Genomic DNA, 27,041 nt, shown 5'->3' with positions numbered 1-27,041 from the left:
CAACCCCCTCATCTCCGGAATCAACCTAGAACCTTCTCCGAACTGCCTCCAATGCAAGTATGTCCTTCCTTAAATACGGAGACCAAAGCTATATGCAGTACTCCAGGTGTGGCCTCACCAATAACTTCCTCCCCTTTGTATTCCAGCCCTCATGAGATAAAGGCCAACATTCCGGTAGCCTTTTAAATTACTTGTGCTGTACCTGTCCATGAGTTTTTGACGATTTGTGTCGCTGGTCCGTTAAATCTCTTTGCTCCCCCACAGTATCTGCTGATACAATGGCTGCACAGATGTCTGTGGCCGCAGCTGAGTTCCCTCAGAAGACTGAGACATTGGGCACAGGGTCAACACGAAAAGCTTGGCAAAATTCTATTGAATGAAATTCAGCAGCTGGGCTGCCTTGGACTGGTTCCGGAGCTTCAGGGCTTTTTGGCCTCATCCAATTTGTGAAAGGTTATATCAAGATGATAGACTAATCCCCTCTTGGCAACATGTCTTCCCTTGCACGGTGTAAATGTTTACCCTGCAGCGGTGCCCAATTCTTCTCATTATGCCTCAATTAGTTGAGCCCTCAGTGTGACTCTTGCTCTTATCGGAGTGCAGCTAATTTAAGAGCAAGAAATTGGAGGATTGTGGACATTTCAATGCCAGTTTTAATAAAGTGACTGCGCTTTAAAAATAATGAATTGCTCAAAGAGCAGAAGTTGGTTAAAGGTATTAACAGCAAAAGATGATGGGAAACTGTGAGTTTACAAAGAAATATAAAATGTTGACGACTGTGAGCAGGCGGCTCAGGGACAAGTACACATTGTGCAGCAGGAAGATAAACCCCAACAAATATTTAGGGGCCAATTTTCCACATGGCCAATTTTTGGCGCAGTTGTAGAAGTACGTCCGATTATTTAGTGGTCGACTGCGTCAAAAGTAAATGTTTCAAGTTTCGCCAGAATAACCTTTCATTTTGGAGCAGCGCAGATTGTGCTTAAGCTCTGTGGGTAGAGCTTAAGGTCTGCGCTGAAAAACGGAGGTTGCCAGGGTAACGAGGGACACACTGCAGGGCTGAGGCTACAAAGTGAAACATACAAGATGTAGTAAGACATCAGCAATTGCAGAGCCCCGGTGCTGGTGCCGTTGCTAACCCGGGGCGAAAGGACACCCGCCCCTGGTGCCGTTGCTAACCCGGGGCGAAAGGACACCCGCCCCTGGTGCCGTTGCTAACCCGGGGCGAAAGGCCGCCCGCCCCTGGTGCCGTTGCTAACCCGGGGCGAAAGGCCACCCGCCCCTGGTGCTGTTGCTAACCCGGGGCGAAAGGACACCTGCCCCTGGTGCCGTTGCTAACCCGGGGCGAAAGGCCGCCCGCCCCTGGTGCCGTTGCTAACCCGGGGCGAAAGGCCACCCGCCCCTGGTGCCGTTGCTAACCCGGGGCGAAAGGCCGCCCGCCCCTGGTGCCGTTGCTAACCCGGGGCGAAAGGCCGCCCGCCCCTGGTGCCGTTGCTAACCCGGGGCGAAAGGCCGCCCGCCCCTGGTGCCGCTGCTATCCAGGGCGAAAGGACCGCCGGTGCTGCTGCAATCCCGGACTGAATGCCCCCCCACCCCCGGTGCTGCTCCTATCCCGTGCCGAAAGGCCCCCCCCGCACGATCCCCCAGCGCCATTCCTATCCCTCTGCAAAAAGACTTCCCACCCTCCAAAACCTAACTCAAGTCCGCATCTTCTCTGCGCCGATTTTCTTAAGTGCAGGTAAGGTTTTTCAGAACAGTGCACTGCGCCGTTTTTGAAAAAAATCCTCGTTGGCCAAACTCGCTTTAATGGCCAGAAATGACGCTACTGGCAGGCGGCACCCTCAGTGACTTCCAAAAATCGGGAACTGAAAAAAATCGTCTGTAAGTAGTTTACGATGGCGCAGAAATCTTGGCGAAATTTGCTGATTTAGGTCTGCTGCAAAAAGAACGGTGGACGCCAAAAAAATGGAGCAGAATGGTGGCGAAAATAGGGCCCAAAGAAACTTGGCTGGTCAAAGAGGGTGGGGAGATGGCACGCATCGATGTAAACCAGTGGAAGCAAAAGGCACGTGATATGTGTGTATGGGATTGATGGACAAGACATGTCATGCCAGTGATAGACGAAGTACATCACGGGTTCAGCCTATGACGAGGGGGTTGTAAAGAAGAACACTTTAACTCCCTCCTGTACTGCAGTTGGCGGGGATGAAGTTCACCATCTCACAAGCAAGTAGATGTCAGAAGCGTACCCTTGTAGACAAGGGCGTGATCAATTCTTCGTTTCGTGTGTTATACGACCCCTCCTTTTAAGGTTGTATTGTTGTTAAATGTGTTATGTCTTTGGGTGCTCTGATAATGACTCCACGAGGCAATGTGTTGTACTTGAACTGTAGTGACCTTAGTCCTTTATTGATAACTCCAGAGTGAGGATCACACCTGGTGGCCTGCCTTTTAGACTAGGCCTGGCACACCTGTACAGGTAACCTACAAGTCTCCCACTGAGGTGCCCCCTGGTGGCACACCTTGTAATAGTACAAGCAGTAACCATGTAGGATACATGACATCACTCTCCCCCCAAACCATTAGTACAAATCGCCTTCATGCATTGACTGTGTTCTGGGCTTAGCTCTAACTGGTTGACGCTTGGAGGTCGTTTCCATCTTGGGTGCGTAGGTGTTGTTTCGTTGGCAGCGGCGGTGCTGGTGGTTTCTGTTTGTGCGTCCATGACCACTCCATTCTCTCCACCCCCACATATAGATTATGCCGGTGGCTCATTACATTCATATACATTCAAGTCCAGAAAAAAAAATTTGCATTTACATCATTACATTTGTGGTACAGTTGTGAGGCAAGTACATTTGACTGGTGAGGTACATACGTGATATATACTCGGAATCAGTGTGTGAGGACAAACTAGTAGCAGAACTGCTGGATGGTGTCCAGGTAGTCTGGTGGCGGCGCGGTGCCCAGTGCTGGCAGTGGGAACCCGGTTGGCTCAAGTTGCCTGCTCTCGGGCCTTTAGCATTTCTCCTAGCCTCGGGCAGGTTCACAGATGCCTGTGACCTCCCTGTCCTTTCCTTGCGCCTCGCCTCACTGGGCAGGGTATCGATACCGATGCTGTTGCCCTCCTGAGATCGCTTGCTCTACAGTTTGTATGTATTGGCTGCTTCTGGCCACACTCCATGGTGCAGAACTCTGGTCCCAGGGATGCAGGCTACTACATTGGGTAACTGGCTGGACCTAGTGCTCCCGATGGGTGTCTGCCCGCTGCACTGACTATATGCAGTTGAAATCCTACATTGCACAACGTTTCATTACTCATAGTAAATAACCTGTAGCTCCGATCGCGATCGCGCGATTTTACAGCTCTGATCATCAATTGCACATTTTACACCAAACTCACAGTTACTATTACATTGGTTGAGAGTGTGGAATTGTCCCTTTAAGTGCGGTGGGTTGCAGGCCTCCTTTAAGAGAGCCTTGCTATCTTTACTCCAATCCTCTTTCTTCACTTGGTACCACGTGTTGCTCCATCAGCGCTGCACCTCGTGGTTTGGGCGCCAACTTTCCTCCATCCACGATGTCAACTGCGGAGATCCTCTTCTCCCCAGGTTCTGCCACCGAAGCTGGGAAGTCACCTCTGGATCTGATTTTCTTCCTCCGGAGTCCTGCCACTGGAGCCTGGAAAGTGCATTCGTGTCATCTCAGCTGGATCATCTCCACGCAGTCGTGCTGAACGGTCTGTACCTCGGGTGCTGTGCTGGCCTGCTCTCTGGTGCTGGGTCCACTGTTAGGTGAGAGCTTGCTTTGCCTCTGAGCGCGGAGGACGTCGATCGCTGGAGGGGTGAAATCTTCCCAACTCCAATGGATCTTCTCCATCCACCTTCTTCCGAGTAGCTTTGGTCCATCACCTGCAACAATCCACAGAGGTAGCTTGTGCACCATGCCATCATGGAGTATCTTTACATCCGCACTACCAACGACTGGGATAAGTTAATTGGTGTAGGTGCGCAGCTTTGCCTGAACCGGGACCAACTTGAGTCATTCAGCCTGATTGTCCCACAGCCTCTTAAAGGCTTCTTGACTTATTGCTGACTGGCTCGCCCCCGTGTCCACTTCCATGAAGACTGGAACGCCATTTATCTCGACTTCCATCCTCAACGGGGAAGGCTCGGTGGTGCAGGTAAACATGCTGTACACCTCATCGTGGGGCTGAGCTGCCTCTCTGACTATCGCTTCATAATCTGCACTGGATTCATGGCCATCTGCAGACTCTTCATCAACACAGTGAGTCATATTTATTTTACATATTCACTGGAGGTGGCCTTTTGTGCTGCAGCCTTTACACGCATAGTCTTTAAAGTGGCACTGGTGAGCCCTGTGATTCCCTCCGCTACGCCAGCATGGAGCTACTCGGTTAGCTCCCCTCGGCGGACTCTGAGTTAAGGGACTCGGGGCCTGTTCTCTCTTCCCTGAGAAGCTTCATGTTCTACAGTCCAGCCTCTAAAAGGCGCCACTCTGTGCACAGTACTTGCCGGGTTTGAGTCCTGAGGATGAGTCATCTGCCAAGAGCCGCAGGTTGAGGTCATGAGTGCCTGGCTCACGGAGATGGCCTTCTGCAGTGTGACTGTGGTATCTGCAGACAGTAGCTTATGAAGAAGGCTCTCGTGGCCGATTCCAATGACAAAGATATGACGCAGCGCTTCGGTGAGGTGGTCGCCGAAATCACACGGTGCCGCCAGCCTCCTGAGGTCTGCAGCATATTTTGCGATCTCCCTGGCCTTCGGGCCGTCGGTGTGTATAAAACCGGTGTCTGGCTGGAGGATGCTATCTTTGGACTTGAGTTGTTCTTGGATCAGCGTTACAAGCTCCTCGTATGTCTTGGTAATTGTCTTTGCTGGTGCCAGCAAGTCCCTGACGAGGCCATAGACAGTGGGCCCATAACTGGTTAGCAGGATAGCTCTGCGCTTATCAGCCAGTGGGGCTGGATTGTTGCCTGCCAGGTTGTTTGCTATGAAGAAATGGTCGAGCCTTTTCACAAAGGCGTCCCAATCATCACCATCGAAGAACTGCTGCAACGTACCAAGGGTAGCCATTTTCGAGTGAAGGTCCGTAATCTCGTCGCCAATTCTTATGTCTTTAGATGTTCTGATAATGACTCCACAAGGCAATGTGTTGTACTTGAACTGTAGTGACCTTAGTCCTTTATTGATAAATCCAGAGTGAGGATCACACCTGGTGGCCTGCCTTTTATGCTAGGTCTGGCACACCTGTACAGGTAAGCTACAAGTCTCCCTCTGAGGTGCCCCTTGGAGGCACACCTTGTAATAGTACAAGCAGTAACCATGTAGGATACATGACAATATGTTTATTGTACTATTATAGAAGTAATAAAGCATTATTGATTTTAGCAATACATTGACTTATGTCCATGAATGAGTGTCCCGAGTTCGAATTGAAAATCTAAAGACATTATAGTGAAATCCTACAAAGTGGCTAAAATCCTACATAAGTTGCAGCAATATATCAACAACAAAACATTGCATTTATATAGTGCCTTTAATATAGTAAACCGTCCAAAGGCGCTTCACAGGACTGTTATCAAACAAAATTTGACTCCAAGCCAAATAAAAAGACATTAGGGAAGGTGACCAAAATCTTGGTCGAAGAGGTAGGTTTTAAGGAGCGTATTAAAGAAGGAGAGAGAGGTAGAGAGGTAAAGATGTTTAGGGAGGGAATTCTAGAGTTTAGGTCCTTGGCAGCTGAAACCGCGGCCAGAAATAGTGGTGCAATTAAAATCAGGAATGTTCAAGAGGCCAGAATTGTTGGAGTGCAGACATCTCGGGGCTGGAGGAGATTATAGAGATAGGGAGGGGCGAGGCCATGGAAGTCTTTGAAAATAAGGATGAGAACTTTAAAATAAAGGTGTTGGTTAACCGGCACCTAATGTAGGTCACACAGGGGCGATGGATGAACGGGACTTGCTGCAAATTACGACACAGGCAGTAGAGTTTTGGATGACCTCAAGTTTATGGAGGGTAGAACGTGGGAGGCCGCCCAGAAGTGCATTGGAATAGTCAAGACTAGAAGTAACAAAGGCATGGATGAGGGTTTCAGCAGCAAAAGAGCTGAGGCGGGCAGAGTCGGGCGATGTTACCAGCAAAAGACACTATTAGCATCGCAAATGTTCCTCTTATTGTTTTGGACAGTTCCAACCAGGTGATTTATACCTATCTGCGTTATATCAGGGGTAGATGACTTGGGTTTCTCTGTAGCTAGTCTTGTGAGTATCAGTAATTCTTAGTTATAACTCAGCACTGTGTGTAGACCCTGCACTGAATCGTAGTCTCGGGCTGGTGCACTTGGAGCAAAGTCCAGGTGAACTGTGACCTCGCTCTCATGTTCACATGCCATTGCTCTGGATGGCTATTTCAGCAAGCAGGTAAAGTGTAGCCAAATTTTAAATATATAACATAGACAGTGTCTTCGTAAAGCATGTAGAAATACTTGAATATTGTAGTTAAATGGAACTAAAGGGGGAGAAATTTGGGTTATTTGCGCCTCCCGTTAGCGCACCCGGGGGTGGGGGCAAAAGGGGCGCAAACGACTTCTAGGCCAGGGTGCAGCGCCGCTACCGACTCCCGCGAAATTCCGCGGGAGGTAGCGCCTGTGCCGAGTTACTGCCGCGGCACCCCGCTCCCCAGTGGTGTAGCGGTGGCCCCTTCTCCCCAATGCAGAGTCGGCAACGTGTCGCCAGGGCTCCGTGCCTCTCTGCGCGCCAACCCCCGCCCCCGAGCGGAGGTGAAGCACGAGAATCTGCGCTCACCTTCCTCTCGGGGGGCGGTCAGCCCAATTTAGCTGCCGGTGCGGGATGTCTGCGCCTGGCACAGGACGTCACGCCTCGCAGCTGTTACCGCCCCCAACCGGGATGGTACCCAATTTTGCCCTCCACGGTGTTGAGGGAAAAATGGGTCAATTTTGCAAAAGTTTTTGTTCGCAAGAGACTTTATTTTGTTTTGTTCCTTTCTGTGATAATCATATAGACACACATTTTCAACCCTAGTTCTTAAAACATTGGGGATCATTTCAAACCCAACCACCCGCCCACCTCTGATTTGAATGGAGGCAGGGTGTGGTGTGGACGACCAATCCACGGATTGGTGGTGTCTAGGTCGGTAAAAGCTTTTAAGGAAGGAGGCTGTGCACCTGCACTTTAATGGGCTTTTTACTTTTTTAACTCATGTTGGCCGGGTTTCCTGGGCCTTGGGAAACCCGACAGGTATAAGGAGGCAAGATGGGCCGGATCCATGAGGTAAATGACTTTGCAGCGCTGCTTGTGGGCTAGGAGGAGCCAGGAGTGCTTCCTCCAGGCTCAGCAAGCTAACCTGCTTCCCTCCCTGCGATCGTCGACTCCCGAAATATTCTCCACAATTTCGCTCGTGATCACTGTTGACACCAAGCTTCCTTTCCCCAAATCTAACATCACTAACATTGCTCAGTTTCACACCTGATTATGAATACTCCTCCCTCATTGAAATGTATTTGTATCTAAACGTACTTGCTCAAATTTTCACTGGTACGTACCCGTTTTCAAGATCCAGACAAGAGGCGCTATTTCTGCAGGGTCCAGATAAACATTCGTCGATGTTTGTTTCACAATGTGTCCCAGTGAATCCCAGCAAACAGTGACATCTGGCAGAGCATAAGGAGAATAGAGGGAATACCAAACATCAGAACAGAGGCTGACAACCATGTCAACATCACAGTCAAAACGATCAACAGCAAAAGAGAATGAGTAATTATGCAATCAATTAACCTTCATGTCAAAGCATCAATGAAGAGAGTTTTTGTTATTAAAACTGAGTCAAATTCATGATTGTGAAATGTAGCTATGTAATAAGTAAGTTATCAGCTGTGGGTCAGAGACATGAGCAACTCATTTTGTCTGACACCCCCAGTACAGTACTGATGGAGTGCTGCACTGTTGGAAGCTACTGCCTTTCAGATAAAACATTAAACCCTCTCTGCCCTCTCAGGTGGACGTAAAAGATCCCATGGCACTATTTTGAAGAAGAGCAGGAGCATTCTCCCCAGTGTCCTGGCCAACATTTATTGAACAACATCACCCGAAGAGGCCTCGCAACAGCCGATTCTCAGCGCGCGATGCGCATGCAACGAGAACCGGCATTTGCGATCTGTCAAGTCTTTTGACAGATCGCACGCATCCCCGGGAGGAAGGGCGTCTGTGGGGCACAGATTGGGCTATTTGCCCAACTCCTGCCCAGCCAATGTCTTTCAAACTCTTACACCTGATAAAAGCAGGCGTATGGCCTATTTTTACCAGTGTAAGAGTTTTAAAAGATAGAAAAATTCAATTATTTCACAAATTTTTATATTAAAAACCCTGTCCATTGAGGTAAGTTTATTTTAACCCTATTAAAACATTTATAAGACATTTTCAAAAAATAAAATTTCCTAAAACATTTAATTTAATTCAATTTCAATTAATTTTAAATATGTGAGGTGTTGTGTAACGTAAATCGACCAGCAAGTTTTGGACATTCGCAACTCGTAGCGTTTCTCAATTCACTGAACTTGTCGACCAATTTGTGCATTAATAACAGCGTGCGTTGTTAGCACATTGTTATTTTTGCAGCAGGATCTGGCCCAATATATCCTTGTTTACAGCTCATTGAGCAGCTAAATGAAGCCCGAAAGGATGTTTATTATTTTCATCCGAATATGATCATGGTCGGTAATGTGAGGACTAAGTTAAATTGCTAATTGAAATACAGTCGTGGTGTAGCCAACAACAAATCATAATTCGTTGTCACAAATCCTATTGACTTTCCTATTCATTTTGTAAGCGTCAGGCACGATTCTACCGCTCTCCGTTTCAGGCAGCTTGTTGCAGATCGGATCTTTCTGTTTCCCCACACAGCGGGGCGATGTTGCTGCTTGCAGTTGAAGTCCCCTCAGAGCTGACGCTGAGACACAGAGCTACTGTTACTGTTTCCATTCCTTGCATTTACCTGTAGCTGTTGACCTCATCCCAGCAGCGACCCCTGTTCTGGCAGGGACTGGAGAGGCACTCGTTGGTGTCAATTTCACAGTGAGCTCCTTTGAATCCTGAAAAGATAGAGACGAGCGCGGATCAGTGAGCTTCAGTACATGGTGTGAAGGACAGCATCAGTGATAACATTGGCCCCCGGGGGCACAATCTTAATGGAACGAGTAACCCCCAATAGCCTATCTTATCTTTCAGACTTCATGTGCACCATCCCACTTAGACCATAAAAAAACTCAATCTCATTCTTTAAAAAGGAGCTGGATTGGCAGAAATGGGGATGCATTCTGCTCGCTGAATCTACACGAGAGAGGGGGGAAAAATAAAGACTTCTTTCAAAATATATTTTTGCTATTATGGATGAGTTCCTACATTTAAAGTCACCGATATTCATGAATTTTAAAATTCTCATCCTTGTTTTCAAATCCCTCCATGGCCTCGCCCCCTCCCTATCTCTGTAATCTCCTCCAGCCCTACAACCCTCCGAGATCTCTGCACTCCTCCAATTCGGAGCTCTTGCGCGTCTTCGATTTTCATCGCTCGTGGTGCTAAACTCTGGAATCCCCTCCCGAAACCTCTTCAACTCTCTACCTTGCTCCTATCCTTTGAAACCTACCTCTTTGACCAAGCTTTTGGCCACCTATCCTAATATCTCCTTAAGTCCTTCTGTCAAATATTGTTTGATAGTGCTTCTGTGAAGCCCCTTAGGGCGTTTTACTATATTAAAAGTGCTCTATAAACGCAAGTTGCTATTGGTGAGTTTAATAAATTAAAGATCGTAGCCCAAGTTCCACCTTGTTCAGATGCTACCCTGGGATGATACTCATGCAATGCCTGTATTTTTGATACATTATTCATTGTGATTCCATCTTATTGCTGCCAGGAGTAGTAATTTCATTGTTGGCTCTGTAATTTTATTAAAGGGAATGTAAAAATAAATTAGTTAAAACTAGCTTATTCAGTGCTAGAAATTCCCCAGCCTGTTATTATTTGCTAAATAACGATAAAATAGTGAATAAATAAAAATAAAAAAGTCACCATCTTTTAAGGGGGTAAATTTGTCCACAAAATACGGTGGTTCCTAAAAAATGGCATTCTATGACGATTGGCGTTAAAAACCACGATGTCTTCAACTTTAGCCCTAGGCCTAACAACACGAAAAATACAGGCCCTGGGAGGGGAGAAAACACACAAAAAAAAATTGCAAAAAACAAAAAATCAAGAATCACAAAAACATTTACAACACCCTTAACGAAGTAATCGCTGCAAAATAATGAAAAAATAAAAACTTTAACGTACCTTTTTTTGCAGGTCTTCCTACTTACCGACATTTCTGAGGCCTGCTTTTCTTGTGCGTTTTTATTTCTAAAAACGGGGTTCGTCGAATGGCCAAACGTAGGCAGTGCGGGTTTTTTATTTGCGTTGCACAAGGGCGATCCGTTTTCTGGCGATATTTTGAAAACGCCATTCTTAAGGTTTGGGAAATTTTTAACAATTTATTTTTCGACCAAAAAAGCACTTTTAACACGAATAAATCGTTAGGTTGGGGAAAATCTAGCCCAAAGGGTGCCGCAGTATTTGGCACGGGGATATAAAGGTGTAATGAGCTATGCACTGGCAACAAAAGGGCAACAGAATTCAGAATATTGAAATATTTCTTTGGGAATTTGTTTGCCTCATAACTTGATGGGAACAGTGCGTCAGCAATGGTTTACTGGTTTGTTTGCTCCCAGCTTCAGTCCCTCATTTGTGGAAGTTTTGATGCTAAAATTCACTTCAACACCCCTGGGCTCAAGAGGGAAGAAAACATTTTAAAAAATCAGCTGGGGTTGCAGCTCCTGATTGCTATCCTGCGACTCCCACTGGGAATTGTGCGCATGTATGAGGGGATGCCAGGCACGGACACTTTAATTCCCTGTCCCACTCGCACTCTGACCTCGGCCTCTTATACTGTTCCAAGAAAGCTCAACGTCAGCTTGAGGAATAGCACCATAACCTTTGCCCCCATTTTTTTTGGACGCCAGCTGTTGATGATTCTGCTATTCCCATGTACACCTCATCTCAAACCATCTTTTTGTTTCTTTACTCGTCCTTTACCAACTCCTTTTGCCTCGCATCATCATCCCTTTTGTCTCTCTAATCTCTCCTGCCTTCCACCCTATCACAGACCTTCATCTTTGTTCTTTCCTCCCTTCCCCCCGCCCTTTCCTTGCCTCTGTACTTGCTTAAAAGCTGTTATATCTCTAACGTTTTCCAGTTCTGTTGAAAGGCCATCGACCTAAAGCGATAACTCTCTTTTTCTCGCCACAGATGTTGCCTGACCTGCTGAGTATTTCCAGCATTTTTTGTTTTATTAAGGACAGGAGCTGGCTCAGCTGTGACTCTCAGCACCCCTGATTGAACAGCGGTGACAATCACCAGTTTCTTAACTGATCTGCAGGATCTAGCGGAGACATTGTTGGTGATATACCTCTAGCGACTTGAGGTGTCTTCTGCACATCGTCCATGCCTCTGAGCCATACAGGAGGGCGGGTATTACTACAGCCCTGTAGACCATGAGCTTGGTGGTAGATTTGAACTCTTTTCCTGCAAATCCCCTGGGAGGACAGACGCACCAACATCAGTGTCCTTGTCCAGGCTAACAGCCCCAGCATCGAAGCACTGACCACACTCGATCAACTTCACTGGGCAGGCCACATGGTTCGCATGCCAGACACAAGATTCTCTAAGCAATTGCTCTATGCGGAGCTCCTTCATGGCAAACGAGCCAAAGGTGGGCAGTGGAAACGTTACTAGGGCATCCTCAAAGCCACCCTGGTGAAGTGCGACATCCCCACTGACAACTGGGAGTCCCTGGTCGAAGACCGCCCTAGGTGGAGAAAGTGCATCCGGGAGGGTGTTGAGCTCTTAGAATCTCAACGTCGAGAACGTGAAGAGGTCAAGCGCAGGCAGCGGAAGGAGCAAGTGGAAAACCAGTCCCACCCCCCCTTCCCCCGACAAATGTCTGTCCCACCTGTGACCGGGTCTGCAGCTCTCGTATTGGACTGTTCAGCCACCAAAGAACTCACTTCAGGAGTGGAAGTAAGTCTTCCTCGATTCCGAGGGATTGCCTATGATAATAAGGGATGATCTTAACTGAAGGGGTTATGGGGAGCGGGCAGGGAAGTGGACCTGAGTCCATGATCAGATCAGTCATGATCTTATTGAATGGTGGAGCAGGCTCGAGGGGCCGTATGGCCTACTCTTGCTCCTAGTTCTTATGTTCTTATGTTCTTATTTTTTATTAGGTTCGGGTGCGAACCTAGGTTCCTACCAGGGATCAGTGCCTTGAGGGGCGAAAGGGTGAGAAATGGGTCGGGGGGGGCGGAGAAAATATCGAGGAACTGAATCCATTTTAGAACAGTGAACTAAGACGCCCATTTTAAATGCATTTTTTAAAAACATTTTATAAGGGAGGGAAGAGGAGAATTGTTTTATGCAGCGAGTTTTTAGGATCTTGCTGAAAGGGCGGTGGAAGCAGATTAAATAGTAACTTTCAAAGGGGAATTGGATAAATACGAGAAAGGGAGAACATTTTACAGGGCAATGGAGAAAGAGTGTGGGAGTGGGACTAACGGGAGAGCTCATTCACAGAACCAGCACAGGTACGACTGGGTAAATGGCCTCCCCTTCTGTGCTGCAGGGTCCTATGATTCTCTGTTCTCAATGTAAAATGTGCCTCTCTCTCTCAGCTAACACAAAGAACGTGATGATTTCTAATACATTCTCACACTTCCATTTTCAAATCCTGTAAACTCTCTGAAACCAAAATCCGATCTTCATCCAGCGCAAACATTTTGGTGTCCGGCAGCAATTATTGAAAATTTAAAACAATATGCAAAGGGCTTAGTCAGGAGTTGCACAATCTAATTCCTTGAACAAATGACATTGTATTAAAAGCCAGCATCCTTAATAGCATGCCAGCCGCTCTATTATTCATAAAAATTAATTTTATCATGTGAATTTGAAAGGAATATGAATTGCTTATGTCTGTTTCCAATCATCTCCTCGATCCCAATCTACTCCATGAAACAAATGAATGGCAGAATAAATTAGGGACAATATCCTTATCGCAAGTTTCTGCAGCAGCCATTAATTCCCACCTACACGTTTCCCCGCAGAGTGATGCTAATAGCTGTGGTTCGACACTGCCAAAGCAAGGGAGAAAATAAAATAAACATGCTTGAAACCAGACCGTCACATCCAGTTCAAACTGGAATACGATTCACGGCACCAAGTTGCAAAAACTCCAAACTGAAACAGCTATTGAACAAAAAAGTACTTGCTGACAGCAACGGGCTGGGTTAGATATCGGGAAGGCTCTCTCATTGCAGAGGGTCGCCGACTAATTTGTTGGCTGGTGCAGTGAGTGTAGGACACTGATGTTGGTGCGCCTGTCCTCCCAGGGGATTTGCCGGATCTTGCGGAGACATCATTGGTGATATATCTCCAGCAACTTGAGGTGCTTTCTGTACATGGTCCATGTCTCTGATCCATACAGGAGGACAGGTATTACTACAGCCCTGCAGACCATGAGTTTGGTGGTAGATTTGAGGGCCTGGTCTTCGAACACTCTTTTCCTCAGGCGGCCAAAGCCTGCACTGGCGCACTGGAGGCGATGTTGAATCTCCGCATCAATATTTACCTTTGTTACTAAAAGGCTCCCGAGGTATGCGAAGTGGTCCACGTTGTCGAGGGCCGCGCAGTGAATCTTGGTGGGGCAGTGCTGTGCGGCGAGGACAGGCTGGTGGAGGACCTTTGTCTTATGGTGTTAAGCCATGGATCTTTGTCTTCTGCTTTCATATGCCTCGGTGAGTACATCGACTATATCCTGGAGTTCAGACTCAGAATGTGCACAGACGCAGACGTCGTCCGCGTACTGCAACTCAACGACAGAGGTTTGGGTGATCTTGGAACTGGCCTGGAGGCAGCGTAGGTTAAATAGCTTCGCACTGGTTCTGTAGTTTACTTCCACTTGAGCGGGGAGCTTGTTGACTGTGAGGTGAGCATGACAGCGAGGAAGATTAAGAAGAGGGTTGGAGCGATGACGCAGCCCTGTTTGACCCCGGTCGGAACGTGGATTGGGTCTGTAATGGAACCGCTGGTAAGGATCGTGGAGCAGGCGAAGGAAGTTAACAAACTTTTGGGGGCATCCAAAACAGAGGAGGATGCTCCATAAGCCCTCACAGTTGACAGTGTCAAAGGCCTTTGTAAGATTGAAAAAGGCCATGTATAAGGGCTGGCGCTGCTTCCTGCATTTTTCCTGCAGCTGTCGCGCTGCAAAGATCATGTCCGTTGTGTCCCGTAGGGGACGCAATCCACACTGTGACTCCGGGAGGAGCTCCTTGGCCACATGGAAAAGACGGTTGAGGAGAACTCTAGCGACAACCTTCCCAGTGGCTGATAGCAGGGAGATTCCCCTGTAGTTGCCGCAGTTGGACTTGTCGCCCTTTTTAAAGATGGTTACGATCGCTGCATCTCTGAGATCTTCCGGCATGCTCTCCTCCCTCCAGATGAGAGAGATGAGGTCATGTATCCGTGCCAACAGCGCCTCTCCACCATATTTAGCACCTCAGCAGGAATTCCATCCGCACCCGTAGCCTTGTTATTCTTGAGCTGTTTTATGGCTTTGCCTACTTCATGCAGCGTTGGAGTCTCACTGAGGTGGTGGCGGGTCGCATGCTGCGAAATGGAGTTGAGAACCCTCGAGTCAAAGGCAGAGTCTCGATTGAGGAGATCTTCAAAGTGCTCCTTCCAGTGGGCCCTGACAGCCTCGGTGTCCTTGATGAGTGGTTCCCCGTTCTTGGCCAGGAGTGGGGTGGGGCCTTGTAAGTTTGGACCGTAGGTGGCCTTGATTGCAATGAAGAATCCTCGCACATCGTGGCTGTCAGCCAGTTGTTATATCTCCTGTGCTTTCTCCATCCACCGCATGTTCTTTAGGTCCCGGGTTTTTTGTTGGACCTCAGCCTTGAGCCGTCTGTAATGTTGCTTTGCAGCTCCCGAGTTGGGTTGTTGCTTGAGGCTCAGAAATGCTGTGCGCTTATGATCTATTAGTTCTTGGATCTCCTGATCATTTTCATCAAACCAGTCCTGATGTTTCTGGTTGAGTAACCAAGTGTCTTTTCACAGGCACTGGCTATGGAGACCTGGAGGGCAGACCAAGCGCTGTGGGCATTCAGCATCTCAGGGTCATCAAGTCACGCTACATTAGCTGTGAGGCGCTGGCTGTATAGGGCTCTCTTAGCTGGGTCTTTAAGTGCCTTGGCATTAACTTTTTTGCGGCACTGCTTCCCAAACGGTCGGTGAGATGTTGGGAATTGCTGCTCGTGGACACTTACCTCCTGGAACTCGCCATTAATTCCACATTTGGGGTCGGAGAGGAATTTCCCTCGAGTTCCTCCCCTTGAATTGCCTTCGGGTTATTTTTTTTCTATTTGTTTTGTGTTTGTTCTCTCCCAGGAAACGCTGGTAGGTGGTGTACTTAGAGTATTGTGATGTTTAGTTGCAATATTACTGAATCTGTTGTTTTTTTCCATTGAATCATAGAATGCTACGACACAGGAGGAGGCCATTCGGCCCATCATACCTGTGCCGGCTCTTTGAACGAGCTCTCTAATGAGTCCCACTCTCCTGCCATTTCCCCAGAGCCATGCAAATATCTCCCCTTCAAGTATTTATCCAATGCCCTTTTGAATGTGACTATTGAATCTGCTTTTCAGGCAATTCACTCCAGATCATAGCAACTCGCTGTGTAATAAACAATTGTTCTCATCTCCCTTCTGGTTCTTTTGCCAGTTACCTTAAATCTGTGTCCTCTGGTTGCCTGACAGTGGAAACAGTTTCTCCCTATTTACTCCAGCAAATCTCTTCATAAATTTGAACATCTCCATTAAATCTCCTTCTAACTATCTCTGCTCCGTGGAGAACAATCCCAGCTTCTCTAATCTCTTCACATAACTGAGGAACCTCATCCCTGGGCCCATTCAAAAGAAAACAACCCTAGCTTCTCCAGTCACGCCAGGAGTAGCTCATTCCTCATACCATTCCAGGAAATCACCTCTGCACCCTCTCCAGGACCTCCAGGCAAGTTATTATTTAAATGGAGACAGATTGCAAAGTGCCGCAGTGCAGCGGGAGCTGGGGGTACTTGTGCATGTAACACAAAAGGATAGTATGCAGGTACAGCAAGTGATCAGGAAGGCCAATGGTATCTTGGCCTTTATTGCAAAGGGGATGGAGTATAAAAGCAGGGAAGTCTTGCGATAGCTATATAAGGTATTGGTGAGGCCACACCTGGAATACGGCGTGCAGTTTTGGTTTCCATATTTACGAAAGGATATACTCGCTTTGGAGGCAGTTAAGAGAAGGTTCACTTGGTTGATTCCGGAGATAAGGGGGTTGACTTATGAGAAAAGACTGAGTAGGTTGGGCCTCTACTTATTGGAATTCAGAAGAATGAAAGGTGATCTTATCGAAATGTATAAGTTTATGAGGGGGCTTGACAAGGTGGATGCAGAGAGGATGTTTCCACTGATGGGGGAAATTAGAACTAGAGGGCATGATCTTAGAATAAGGGGCCGCCCATTTAAAACTGAGATGAGGACAAATTTCTTCTCTCAGAGGGTTGTTAATCTGTGGAAATCACTGCCTTCGAGTGCTGTGGAAGCTGGGACATTGAATAAATTTAAGACAGAAATAGACAGTTTCTTAAACAATAAGGGGATAAGGGGTTATGGGGAGCAGGCAGGAAAGTGGAGCTGAGTCCATGATCGGATCAGCCATGATCTCATTAAATGGCGGAGCAGGCTCGAGGGGCCATCTGGCCTACTTCTGCTCCTATTTCTTATGTTATGTTCTTATGTTGACATCCTTTCTAAAATGTGGAGCCCAGAATTGGACACAATACTCCAGCTGGGGCCTAACCAGTGTTTTATAAAGGTTTAACATAACTTCCTTGCTTTTGTAATCTATATGGATAGGAATTTCTCGGGGGGGGGGATCAGTGGACACGTTTGGTGGTGGGTCGGGTGGGAATTCTTTTTTGAATACGGGTCGGGAAGCTGTTGTCAACCCGCGACTACACTACATTCACAGATGCCGGGTCTGCCAGAGCTGAACAGATACGACACGCAATGGCGGGGGAGGCAATTTCGGTCATTATGACCTTCTTAATAGACCTTTAATCAGTTTTTTGAACTCATTTTACCATTTTACAAGGTCGCCCATGGAGTCTACAATGCTTGGGGATCACATAGAAACATAGAAAATAGGTGCAGGATTAGGCCATTCGGTCCTTCGAGTCTGCACCACCATTCAATAAGATCATGGCTGATCATTCCCTCAGTACCCATTTCCTGCTTTCTCTCCATACTCCTTGATCCCCTTAGCCGTAAGGGGCATTTCTAACTCCCTCCTGAATATATCCAATGAACTGGCATCAACAACTCTCTGCGGCAGGGAATTCCACAGGTTAACAACTCTCTGAGTGAAGAAGTTTCTCCTCATCTCAGTCCTAAATGGCCTACCCCTTATCCTAAGACTATGTCCCCTGGTTCTGGACTTCCCCAACATCGGGAACATTCTTCCTGCATTTAACCTGTCCCGTCCCGTCAGAATCTTATATGTTTTGATGAGATCCCCTCTCATCCTTCTAAACTCCAATGTATAAAGGCCCAGTTGATCCAGTCTCTCCTCATATGTCAGTCCCGCCATCCCGGGAATCAGTCTGTTGAACCTTCGCTGCACTCCCTCAATAACAAGAATGTCCTTCCTCAGATTAGGAGACCAAAACTGAACACAATATTCCAGGTGAGGCCTCACCAAGGCCCTGTACAACTGCAATAAGACCTCCCTGCTCCTATACTCAAATCCCCTATGGAGGCCAACATTCCATTTGCCTTCTTCGCCGCCTGCTGTACCTGTATGCCAACTTTCAATGACTGACGAACCATGAAACCCAGGTCTCGTTGCAACTCCCTTTTTCCTAATCTGCTGCCATTCAGATAATATTCTGTCTTTGCGTTTTTGCCCCCAAAGTGGATAACCTCACATTTATCCACATTGTACTGCATGTACCATGCATTTGCCCACTCACCTAACCTGTCCAAGTCACCCTGCAGCCTCCTAGCGTCCCCCTCACAGCTCACACCACCACCCAGTTTAGTGTCATCTGCAAACTCAATTCCTTCATCCAAATCATTGATGTATATTGTAAATAGCTGGGGTCACCGACGTTCCGCTCCACCTCCTCGACACACCTCGAACTCCCTGTTCGACACTGGGCCTTTATCGGCCTCACCGACATCCTGCTCTGCCTCCTCGACACACCTCAAACTCCCTGTTCGACACTGGGCCTTTATAGGCCTCACCGACATCCTGCTCTGCCTCCTCGACACACCTCGAACTCCCTGTTCGACGCTGGACCTTTATAGGCCTCACCGACGTCCCGCTCCACCTCCTCGACACACCTCGAACTCCCTGTTCGACACTGGGCCTTTATAGGCCTCACCGACGTCCCGCTCCACCTCCTCGACACACCTCGAACTCCCTGTTCGACACTGGGCCTTTATCGGCCTCACCGACGTCCCGCTCCGCCTCCTCGACACACCTCGAACTCCCTGTTCGACACTGGGCCTTTATAGGCCTCACCGATGTCCCGCTCCACCTCCTCGACACACCTCGAACTCCCTGTTCGACACTGGGCCTTTATCGGCCTCACCGACATCCTGCTCTGCCTCCTCGACACACCTCAAACTCCCTGTTCGACGCTGGCCTCTTGTAGGCCTCACCGACGTCCCACTCCGCCTTCTCGACGCACCTTGAACTCCCCCGCTCGACGTTGGCCTCTTGTAGGCCTCACTGACGTCCCATTCCACCTGCTCGATGCACCTCAAACTCCCCCGCTCGACGCTGGCCTCTTGTAGGCCTCACCGACGTCCCACTCCGCCTTCTCGACGCACCTTGAACTCCCCCGCTCGACGTTGGCCTCTTGTAGGCCTCACCGATGTCCCGATGTGACTATGAATTGATTTCTTTACTTGATAGCTGCAAATGTGCGATCAAAGTTCCCATCTCACAGCTGTTCACTTTCCAAGATCAAAAGCTGTTGCATACTGCATTTGGAAGGTTAATTGAGCTTTATGCAGGTCGCAAGAGTTTGGGGTAAACTCTCTATCCAGGGTCACCTCATTGGAACAAACTCGCTCATCACTGACAGATCGTTTCTGTCAACTCAAGTTCACCTGCCATCTGTTACATCAGCATCGGTGCCTTAGAAACTATTTCACATTGGTCCTCAGAATCCCACCACAATCAGCCCCAACACCAGCAGCACCAGGTACACCAGCAGCACCAACAACATCACCATAAGCCTTGCAATTAACTGATGTTGCACAGGACAGAGGGCATCAGAACCTGACTACATTGCTACCCGGAACGCCAGGGATGACCTCACCATGGCCAGATTTACTTTACTTGATGCTGCCACATGATGCACCAGGTTGGCACCACCCCACACCAACACCATAAAGCATCCTTATAATGCCCAAGCCATTCCTTTCACACTCATCACCGTTATGTCGCACCATTCACTGTAACTCACTAAGCCATTTTCAAAGGTGCACACAAATCTGTCCAAGAAGGAAACGTGTTTAAAATAAAGATTTCAATATTTGACAGCACGTTAATAGAAACTTCACATGAACATTGGCTAAAACACCCAAGTGCCTACCCTTGTGTGCTGTTGGTTGGTTGGTATGATTGGACAAAGATGAGGATGAATGTGAGGGGTGGCTATTGAGATGGGGAAGAGAGAGAGACAGGTGGAGGTGCAAGGTAAGTTGGTGTAAGGATGAGTAGGAGTAGGGTAGGGAAGGCAGAGTGATGGGGATGTGATGAGTAGCACAGCAGGATGAGGTTAAGTGTGGCTTTGCAGTAACATTTTGTGATCCTCTGAGATCATTGAAAGGTTTGCGCCACTGCAGCTAGGTCCTTCTGACGACATCCCTGCTTGTGTCCTCCTGTGCAATTGGCAACCAGGCTGCGATGATCTCCTGGGGAGATCTCTGCCGCCGACTGGAAGGGAAGAGAGCTTCCTTGCGTACTGTAACTCCATAAGCATATGCAGGGAGATATGGGAGAGCCTGAGTGCAGCCATGCACCTCTGTGCAGTGCTTGTCAGTGTTTGCAGCACCTCAGTGCTGTAGAACACTGAAAGCACAAATGTCCAAATTAATTTGCGCATGGTCCCTTTAAGGCTGATGACGCATCATCAAATTATGTCATCAGGCCCGCTTCCTTCAATTGGCCGACAAAAATGCCCAATCACGGTAAAATCATTACACAGAGTGGGCTGGAGCCAGCAGCGAGGTTGGGATTTGCCACATACCCCGGCTGCACTGGACCTACCGAGGTCGGGGAAATCATGGCCGATCTCTCTGTTCGTAAAGCCAAAGATCCCCGATGCTATTTTAACAGCCTTATCAACTTGTCCTGCCACCTTCAAAAATGTGTATACGAAAAGCCCCAGGTCTTTCTGTTCCTGCACCTCCTTTAAATTTGTAGCTTTAAAACTAAATTCAAATTCTGGATTTGAACTTGTACTGAACGGATTACGCATCCAGTAACATAACCACGACACTACAATATCCTCCGACACAAAGCTTCCACACAATCCCCCTGGTCCCTGCTCAGCATCTGCTACAGACGGCAGCTAAGATTGGAATCTCACCAGCTGAGGAAGAGCAGGAATAAAACCCACCTTCTAGTCCCTCAGACACACAGGCCTAGACTCACTGGTACAGGTGGCTAAGCTCGGCAGTGGTGTGCGATTTGCCGTGGCCAGCTCACTGGTATGGCTATTCCCTGGTTGTACGTGCATGTTTCTGAAGCTAAGTCGCCGAATGGCGGGTCGGAACAGTATAATTCAGTAAAACTGAAGGGGAGACAGGCAATTAAAAATAAGCGGGAGAGCAGGAGGCCGGGAATTTCTCTCCGCCTTTGTAATGGCCCAAAGGTCATTTCGACCCATTGAACACCTTTGCTTGGTTTAAAAGGGAGCGGGGGTTGGGGGTTGGAAGGAGGAAACATAGAAACATCGAAAATAGGTGCAGGAGTAGGCCATTCGGCCCTTCGAGCCTACACCGCCATTCAATAAGATCATGGCTGATCCTTCACCTCAATATCCCTTTCCTGCTTTCTCTCAATACCCCTTGATCCCTTTAGCCGTAAGGGCCATATCTAACTCCTTCTTGAAGGGACAAGCAAGAAATGAAGGGAAGAGGCAATCCGAATATGAAAAGAAAGAACTTGCATTCATGCAGTGTCTTATACAACATCAGGAGGTCCCAAAGTGCTTTACAGCCAATTGAGATACTTTCTGACGTGTTGTCACTGTTGTAATGTAGGGAACACGGCAGCCAATGTGTGCACAGCAAGCTCCCACAGACAGCAATATGATAATGACTCGATGATTAGTTTTTTTTAGTGATATTGGTTGAGGGACAAAGATTGGCTTAGGACACCGGGGAGAACTCCCCTGCTCTTCGTTGAGGGGGGAAGATGGGGGTCTCGGTTTGACGACTCATCCGAGAAACTCCGGCAGTGAAGTCGGAAATTAACATGCTCCCCCGCCGGTCTCGCCTAGGCAGCACTCGGGAATGCTGAAATGGCTCCAATGCTTCTGAAATAAGGAGATAAAGAGGGGAGGGGGAAAACATCAACTAATCAACATTGCACGTGTGCAAGGGGGGGGGGGGGTGAGGCTTGACAGTGGTGCTCCCCACTTTTTGAATAGTCCGGCAGCACTCGCCACACATATAAAGGAAAGGGGCAGATGTTGAATCACCAATGGTCTGATGGCTGTGCTTCTATGACAGGAGGGAGGCGGGGCAGGGCGGCATGGAGCGGTGGGGAAGAGATCTAAATTGTAAAATGAAATGTTGAGATGATCTATCAGCAAGCAGACCTCAGGGCTGCCTTTATCATATAAAAAAGCATCGAGCGAAATAAGGAAGCACTTTCTGTGCAAGTAAAGTGCACTTAAAAATATATATTAAAACAAAGTAAATCCTACAAATGCAATGCATGTTTTTTTTTTCTTTTGATAAGCTTTTAGATTTGTCTTTTAAATTGTAAAGATTTTTTTTTTTTCCAAAGCTCTTAATACTGCCACCTTGCTCCGCTATTAAATTAAGCAGCATCTCAGGCATATGTCTGAAAATGGGAATAACTTTACTTTGATAATATTTAGTGGTACAGGTGTCAGGGTAATAAGCACATTTAAATGCAACCATTTGCTGGCACTGCTTGTGCAAATCACTCAAGCTTAGGCTTCAAATTGCAAATCGATAGCAACCATAAATGATCTGATCCAGGCAAATTTTTTAACGGTACTGGGGGTTGTGTCTCTTATTGCCTGCGCAAATGACTTAGCATCAAATTTCATTCCTTGACCTTGTTCCCTTGGCAGGATGTATTGGTTTCAGATCCTGAACGTAGCAACTGAATTTCTTTTTTACATTTCTAAAAAAGCCTGCATCATTGGATCAATACCAAAGTACAAAACGCTTATAAAGTAACATCAATAACCACTGTGCAATTGGCTAACAGTTTTACTGGATGTTCCAAAACTTTTGACAAATAAATACTAAAATAATCTTTCAAACCGAGTCAAAACAATAAATGAATTTAGCTCTGGACAATGCTGTCATTTTCGAGAAAGGACCTGAGGGAAAATTAGTCCAATCAGAGAGAATGTAAAGTGAGTGTCCTAATAGCCAAAGTGACATTCAGGTTTCCTTCAGACTGCTGCTGGTCTCCTGAAGCAGTTTTGAATTTGCTAGATTCAAATTCCAAGAAAAATGCTATTACTACGGATTGCATGCTAATGGCCTGTTCTCTCTCGTCACAGCCTTCAAGGCATCCAATAGCTTCTTTAAATGGTTGGTTTGGGGCAAAAATTCTGATTGATTAATTCTTACCTTTCTTGCACAAGTTTTTTTGATTGAAGATTTCTTATTCAGTAAGGGTAGGGACGCTGACCGCCATGCGTGTCGGGAACTGTACACGTTCAGTTTAAGATCTTCTGCCCCTTCACCTGAGTTCAATTAAAAAGTAGGACCTCAAAGGTAGTAATCTCTGGATTGCTACCAGTGCCACATGCTAATCAGAGTAGAGGGAGCAGGATAGTTAGAATAAATACGTGGCTGGAGCAGTGGTGCAAGAGGGAGGGATTCAAATTCCTGGGACATTGGAACCAGTTCTGGGGGAAGTGGGACCTGAACAAAAGGGACAGTTTGCACTTGGGCAGGACTGGAACTGATGTCCTGGGGGTAACATTTGCCAATGCAGTTCGGGAGTGTTTAAACTAATATGGAAGGGGGATGGGAACCTCTGCTGCGAGATAGAGTGAAGTAATATGGAGTCAGAAACAGATGGTAGAAAGGTAAAAAGCAATAGTGGAAGGCCGAGTAAACAAAGGCAAGAAAGAAAAAAGGTCACACTACATCATAATTCTAAAAGGACAAAGGGTGTAAAAAAAAGAAGCCTGAAGCCTTTGTGTCTTAATGCAAGGAGTATCCGCAATAAGGTGGATGAATTAACTGTGCAAATAGATGTTAACAGATATGATGTTATTGGGATTACAGAGATGTGCCTCCAGGATGCTCAGGGCTGGGAACTCAACATCCAAGGGTATTCAACATTCAGGAAGGATAGAATAAAAGGAAAAGAAGGTGGGGTAGCATTGCTGGTTAAAGAGGAGATTAATGCAATAGTTAGGAAGGACGTTAGCTTGGATGATGTGGAATCTATATGGGTAGAGTTGCAGAACACCAAAGGGCAAAAAACGTTAGTGGGAATTGTGTACAGACCTCAAAACAATAGTAGTGATGTTGGGGAGGGCATCAAACAGGAAATTAGGGGTGCATGCAATAAAGATGCAGCAGTTATCATGGGTGACTTTAATATGAATATAGATTGGGCTAACCAAACTGGAAGTAATACGGTGGAGGAGGATTTCCTGGAGTGCATAAGGGATGGTTTTCCAGACCAATATGTCGATGAACCAACGAGGGGGAGGCCATCTTGGATTGGGTGTTGTGTAATGAGAGAAGATTAATTAGCAATATCGTTGTGCGAGGCCCCTTGGGGAAGAGTGACCATAATATGGTGGAATTCTACATTAGGATGGAGAATAAAACAGTTAATTCAGAGAGCATGGTCCAGAACTTAAAGAAGGGTAACGTTGAAGGTATGAGGCGTGAATTGGCTAGGATAGATTGGCGAATGATACTTATGGGGTTGACAGTGGATGGACAATGGCAGACATTTAGAGACCGCATGGATGAACTACAACAATTGTACATCCCTGTCTGGCGTAAAAATAAAAAAGGGAAGGTGGCTCAACCGTGGCTATCAAGGGAAATCAGGGATAGTATTAAAGCCAAGGAAGTGGCATACAAATTGGCCAGAAATAGCAGCGAACCTGGGGACTGGGAGAAATTTAGAACTCAGCAGAGGAGGACAAAGAGTTTGATTAGGGCAGGGAAAATAGAGTACGAGAGGAAGCTTGCAGGGAACATTAAGATGGACTGCAAAAGCTTCTATAGATATGTGAAGAGAAAAAAAGGTTAGTAAAGACAAATGTAGGTCCCCTGCAGTCAGAATCAGGGGAAGTCATAATGGGAAACAAAGAAATGGCAGACCAATTGAACAAGTACTTTGGTTCGGTATTCACTAAGGAGGACACAAACAACCTTCCGGATATAAAAGGGGTCAGAGGGTCTAGTAAGAAGGAGGAACTGAGGGAAATTCTTATTAGTCGCGAAATTGTGTTGGGGAAATTGATGGGATTGAAGGCCGATAAATCCCCAGGATCTGCTGGACTGCATCCCAGAGTACTTAAGGAGGTGGCCTTGGAAATAGTGGATGCATTGACAGTCATTTTCCAACATTCCATCGACTCTGGATCAGTTCCTATGGAGTGGAGGGTGGCCAATGTAACCCCACTTTTTAAAAAAGGAGGGAGAGAAAACAGGGAATTATAGACCGGTCAGCCTGACATCGGTAGTGGGTAAAATGATGGAATCAATTATTAAGGATGTCATAGCAGCGCATTTGAAAAGAGGTGACATGATAGGTCCAAGTCAGCATGGATTTGTGAAAGGGAAATCACGCTTGACAAATCTTCTGGAATTTTTTGAAAATGTTTCCAGTCGAATGGACAAGGGAGAACCAATTGATGTGGTGTATTTGGACTTTCAGAAGGCTTTCGACAAGGTCCCACACCAGAGATTAATGTGCAAAGTTAAACCACATGGGATTGGGGGTAGTGTACTGGTGTGGATTGAGAACTGATTGTCAGACAGGAAGCAAAGAGTAGGAGTAAATGTACTTTTCAGAATGGCAGGCAGTGAATAGTGGGGTACCGCAAGGTTCTGTGCTGGGGCCCCAGTTGTTTACATTGTACATTAATGATTTAGGCGAGAGGATTAAATGTAGTATCTCCAAATTTGCAGATGACACTAAGTTGGGTGGCAGTGTGAGCTGCGAGGAGGATGCTATGAGGCTGCAGAGTGACTTGGATAGGTTAGGTGAGTGGGCAAATGCATGGCAGATGAAGTATAATGTGGATAAATGTGAGTTTATCCACTTTGGTGATAAAAACAGAGAGGCAGACTATTATCTGAATGGTGACAGATTAGGAAAAGGGGAGATGCAATGAGACCTGGGTGTCATGGTACATCAGTCATTGAAGGTTTGCATGCAGGTACAGCAGGCGGTTAAGAAAGTAAATGGCATGTTGGCCTTCATAGGGAGAGGATTTGAGTACAGGGGCAGGGAGGTGTTACTGCAGTTGTACAGGGCCTTGGTGAGGCCACACCTGGAGTATTGTGTACAGTTTTGGTCTCCTAACTTGAGGAAGGACATTCTTGCTATTGAGGGAGTGCAGCGAAGGTTCACCAGACTGATTCCCGGGATGGCGGGACTGACATATCAAGAAAGACTGGATCAACTGGGGTTGTATTCACTGGAGTTCAGAAGAATGAGAGGGGATCTCATAGAAACGTTTAAAATTCTGACGGGTTTGGACAGGTTAGATGCAGGAAGAATGTTCCCAATGTTGGGGAAGTCCAGAACCAGGGGTCACAGTCTAAGGATAAGGGGTAAGCCATTTAGGACCAAGATGAGGAGAAACTTCTTCACCCAGAAAGTGGTGAACCTGTGGAATTCTCTACTACAGAAAGTTGTTGAGGCCAATTCACTAAATATATTCAAAAAGGAATTAGATGTAGTCCTTACTACTAGGGGGATCAAGGGGTATGGCGAGAAAGCAGGAATGGGGTACTGAAGTTGCATGTTCAGCCATGAACTCATTGATGGCGGTGCAGGCTCGAAGGGCCGAATGGCCTACTCCTGCACCTATTTTCTATGTTTCTATGTTTTTATGTTTACTCACTGGCCGACAGCCCCACTTCTGCTGGTTTGGACCAGACGTAATGGTGCCAGTGCTACGCCATATCCCAACTGAGGGGCATGGAGTGGGAACTGAGAGGTTCTACCCATCAGGAAACACTGAACAGGCTTGGGCACTTTACTTTAGAAAAGGGAAGATTGAGGGGTGACCTGATAGAGGTCTTCAAAATTACGAAAATGTTTGACAGGGTATGTGTAGAGAAAATGTTTCTATTTGTCGTGTGGTCTGGGAAGGGGTCCATCATGAGGGGCCATAAATATAAGATAGTCACAAATGAATCCAGCAGAGAATGCAGCAGAAACTTCTTTACCCAGAGAGTGGTGAGAATGTGGAACTCGCTACATGGAGCAGTTGAGGCGAATATCATAGATGCATTTAAGGGGAAGCTCGATAAGCACACGAGGGAGAACGTTATGTTGATAGAGTGAGGTGAAGTAGGCCGGAGGAGGCTCATGTGGA

The 27,041-nt window shown here is 47.1% G+C and overlaps 1 protein-coding gene across 1 annotated transcript in view; it reads right to left on the bottom strand.

Annotated features, from left to right (window-relative positions):
- The window catches only part of LOC139266569 (protein eyes shut homolog), a 341,043-nt gene that overhangs the window by 183,601 nt on the left and 130,401 nt on the right, over positions 1 to 27,041 (bottom strand). The window contains exons 7-8 of the mRNA XM_070884164.1: positions 9,033 to 9,129; positions 7,585 to 7,692 (exon numbers count right to left, since the gene is read on the bottom strand). Coding sequence (XP_070740265.1) covers positions 7,585 to 7,692; positions 9,033 to 9,129 — 205 coding nt within the window. The remainder of the gene's footprint in view (positions 1 to 7,584; positions 7,693 to 9,032; positions 9,130 to 27,041) is intronic.

The sequence above is a fragment of the Pristiophorus japonicus genome, chromosome 7 (assembly GCF_044704955.1).
Source record: "Pristiophorus japonicus isolate sPriJap1 chromosome 7, sPriJap1.hap1, whole genome shotgun sequence".
In the NCBI taxonomy this organism is placed as follows: domain Eukaryota; kingdom Metazoa; phylum Chordata; class Chondrichthyes; family Pristiophoridae; genus Pristiophorus; species Pristiophorus japonicus.
This window is presented reverse-complemented; position numbering and strand designations above follow the sequence as displayed.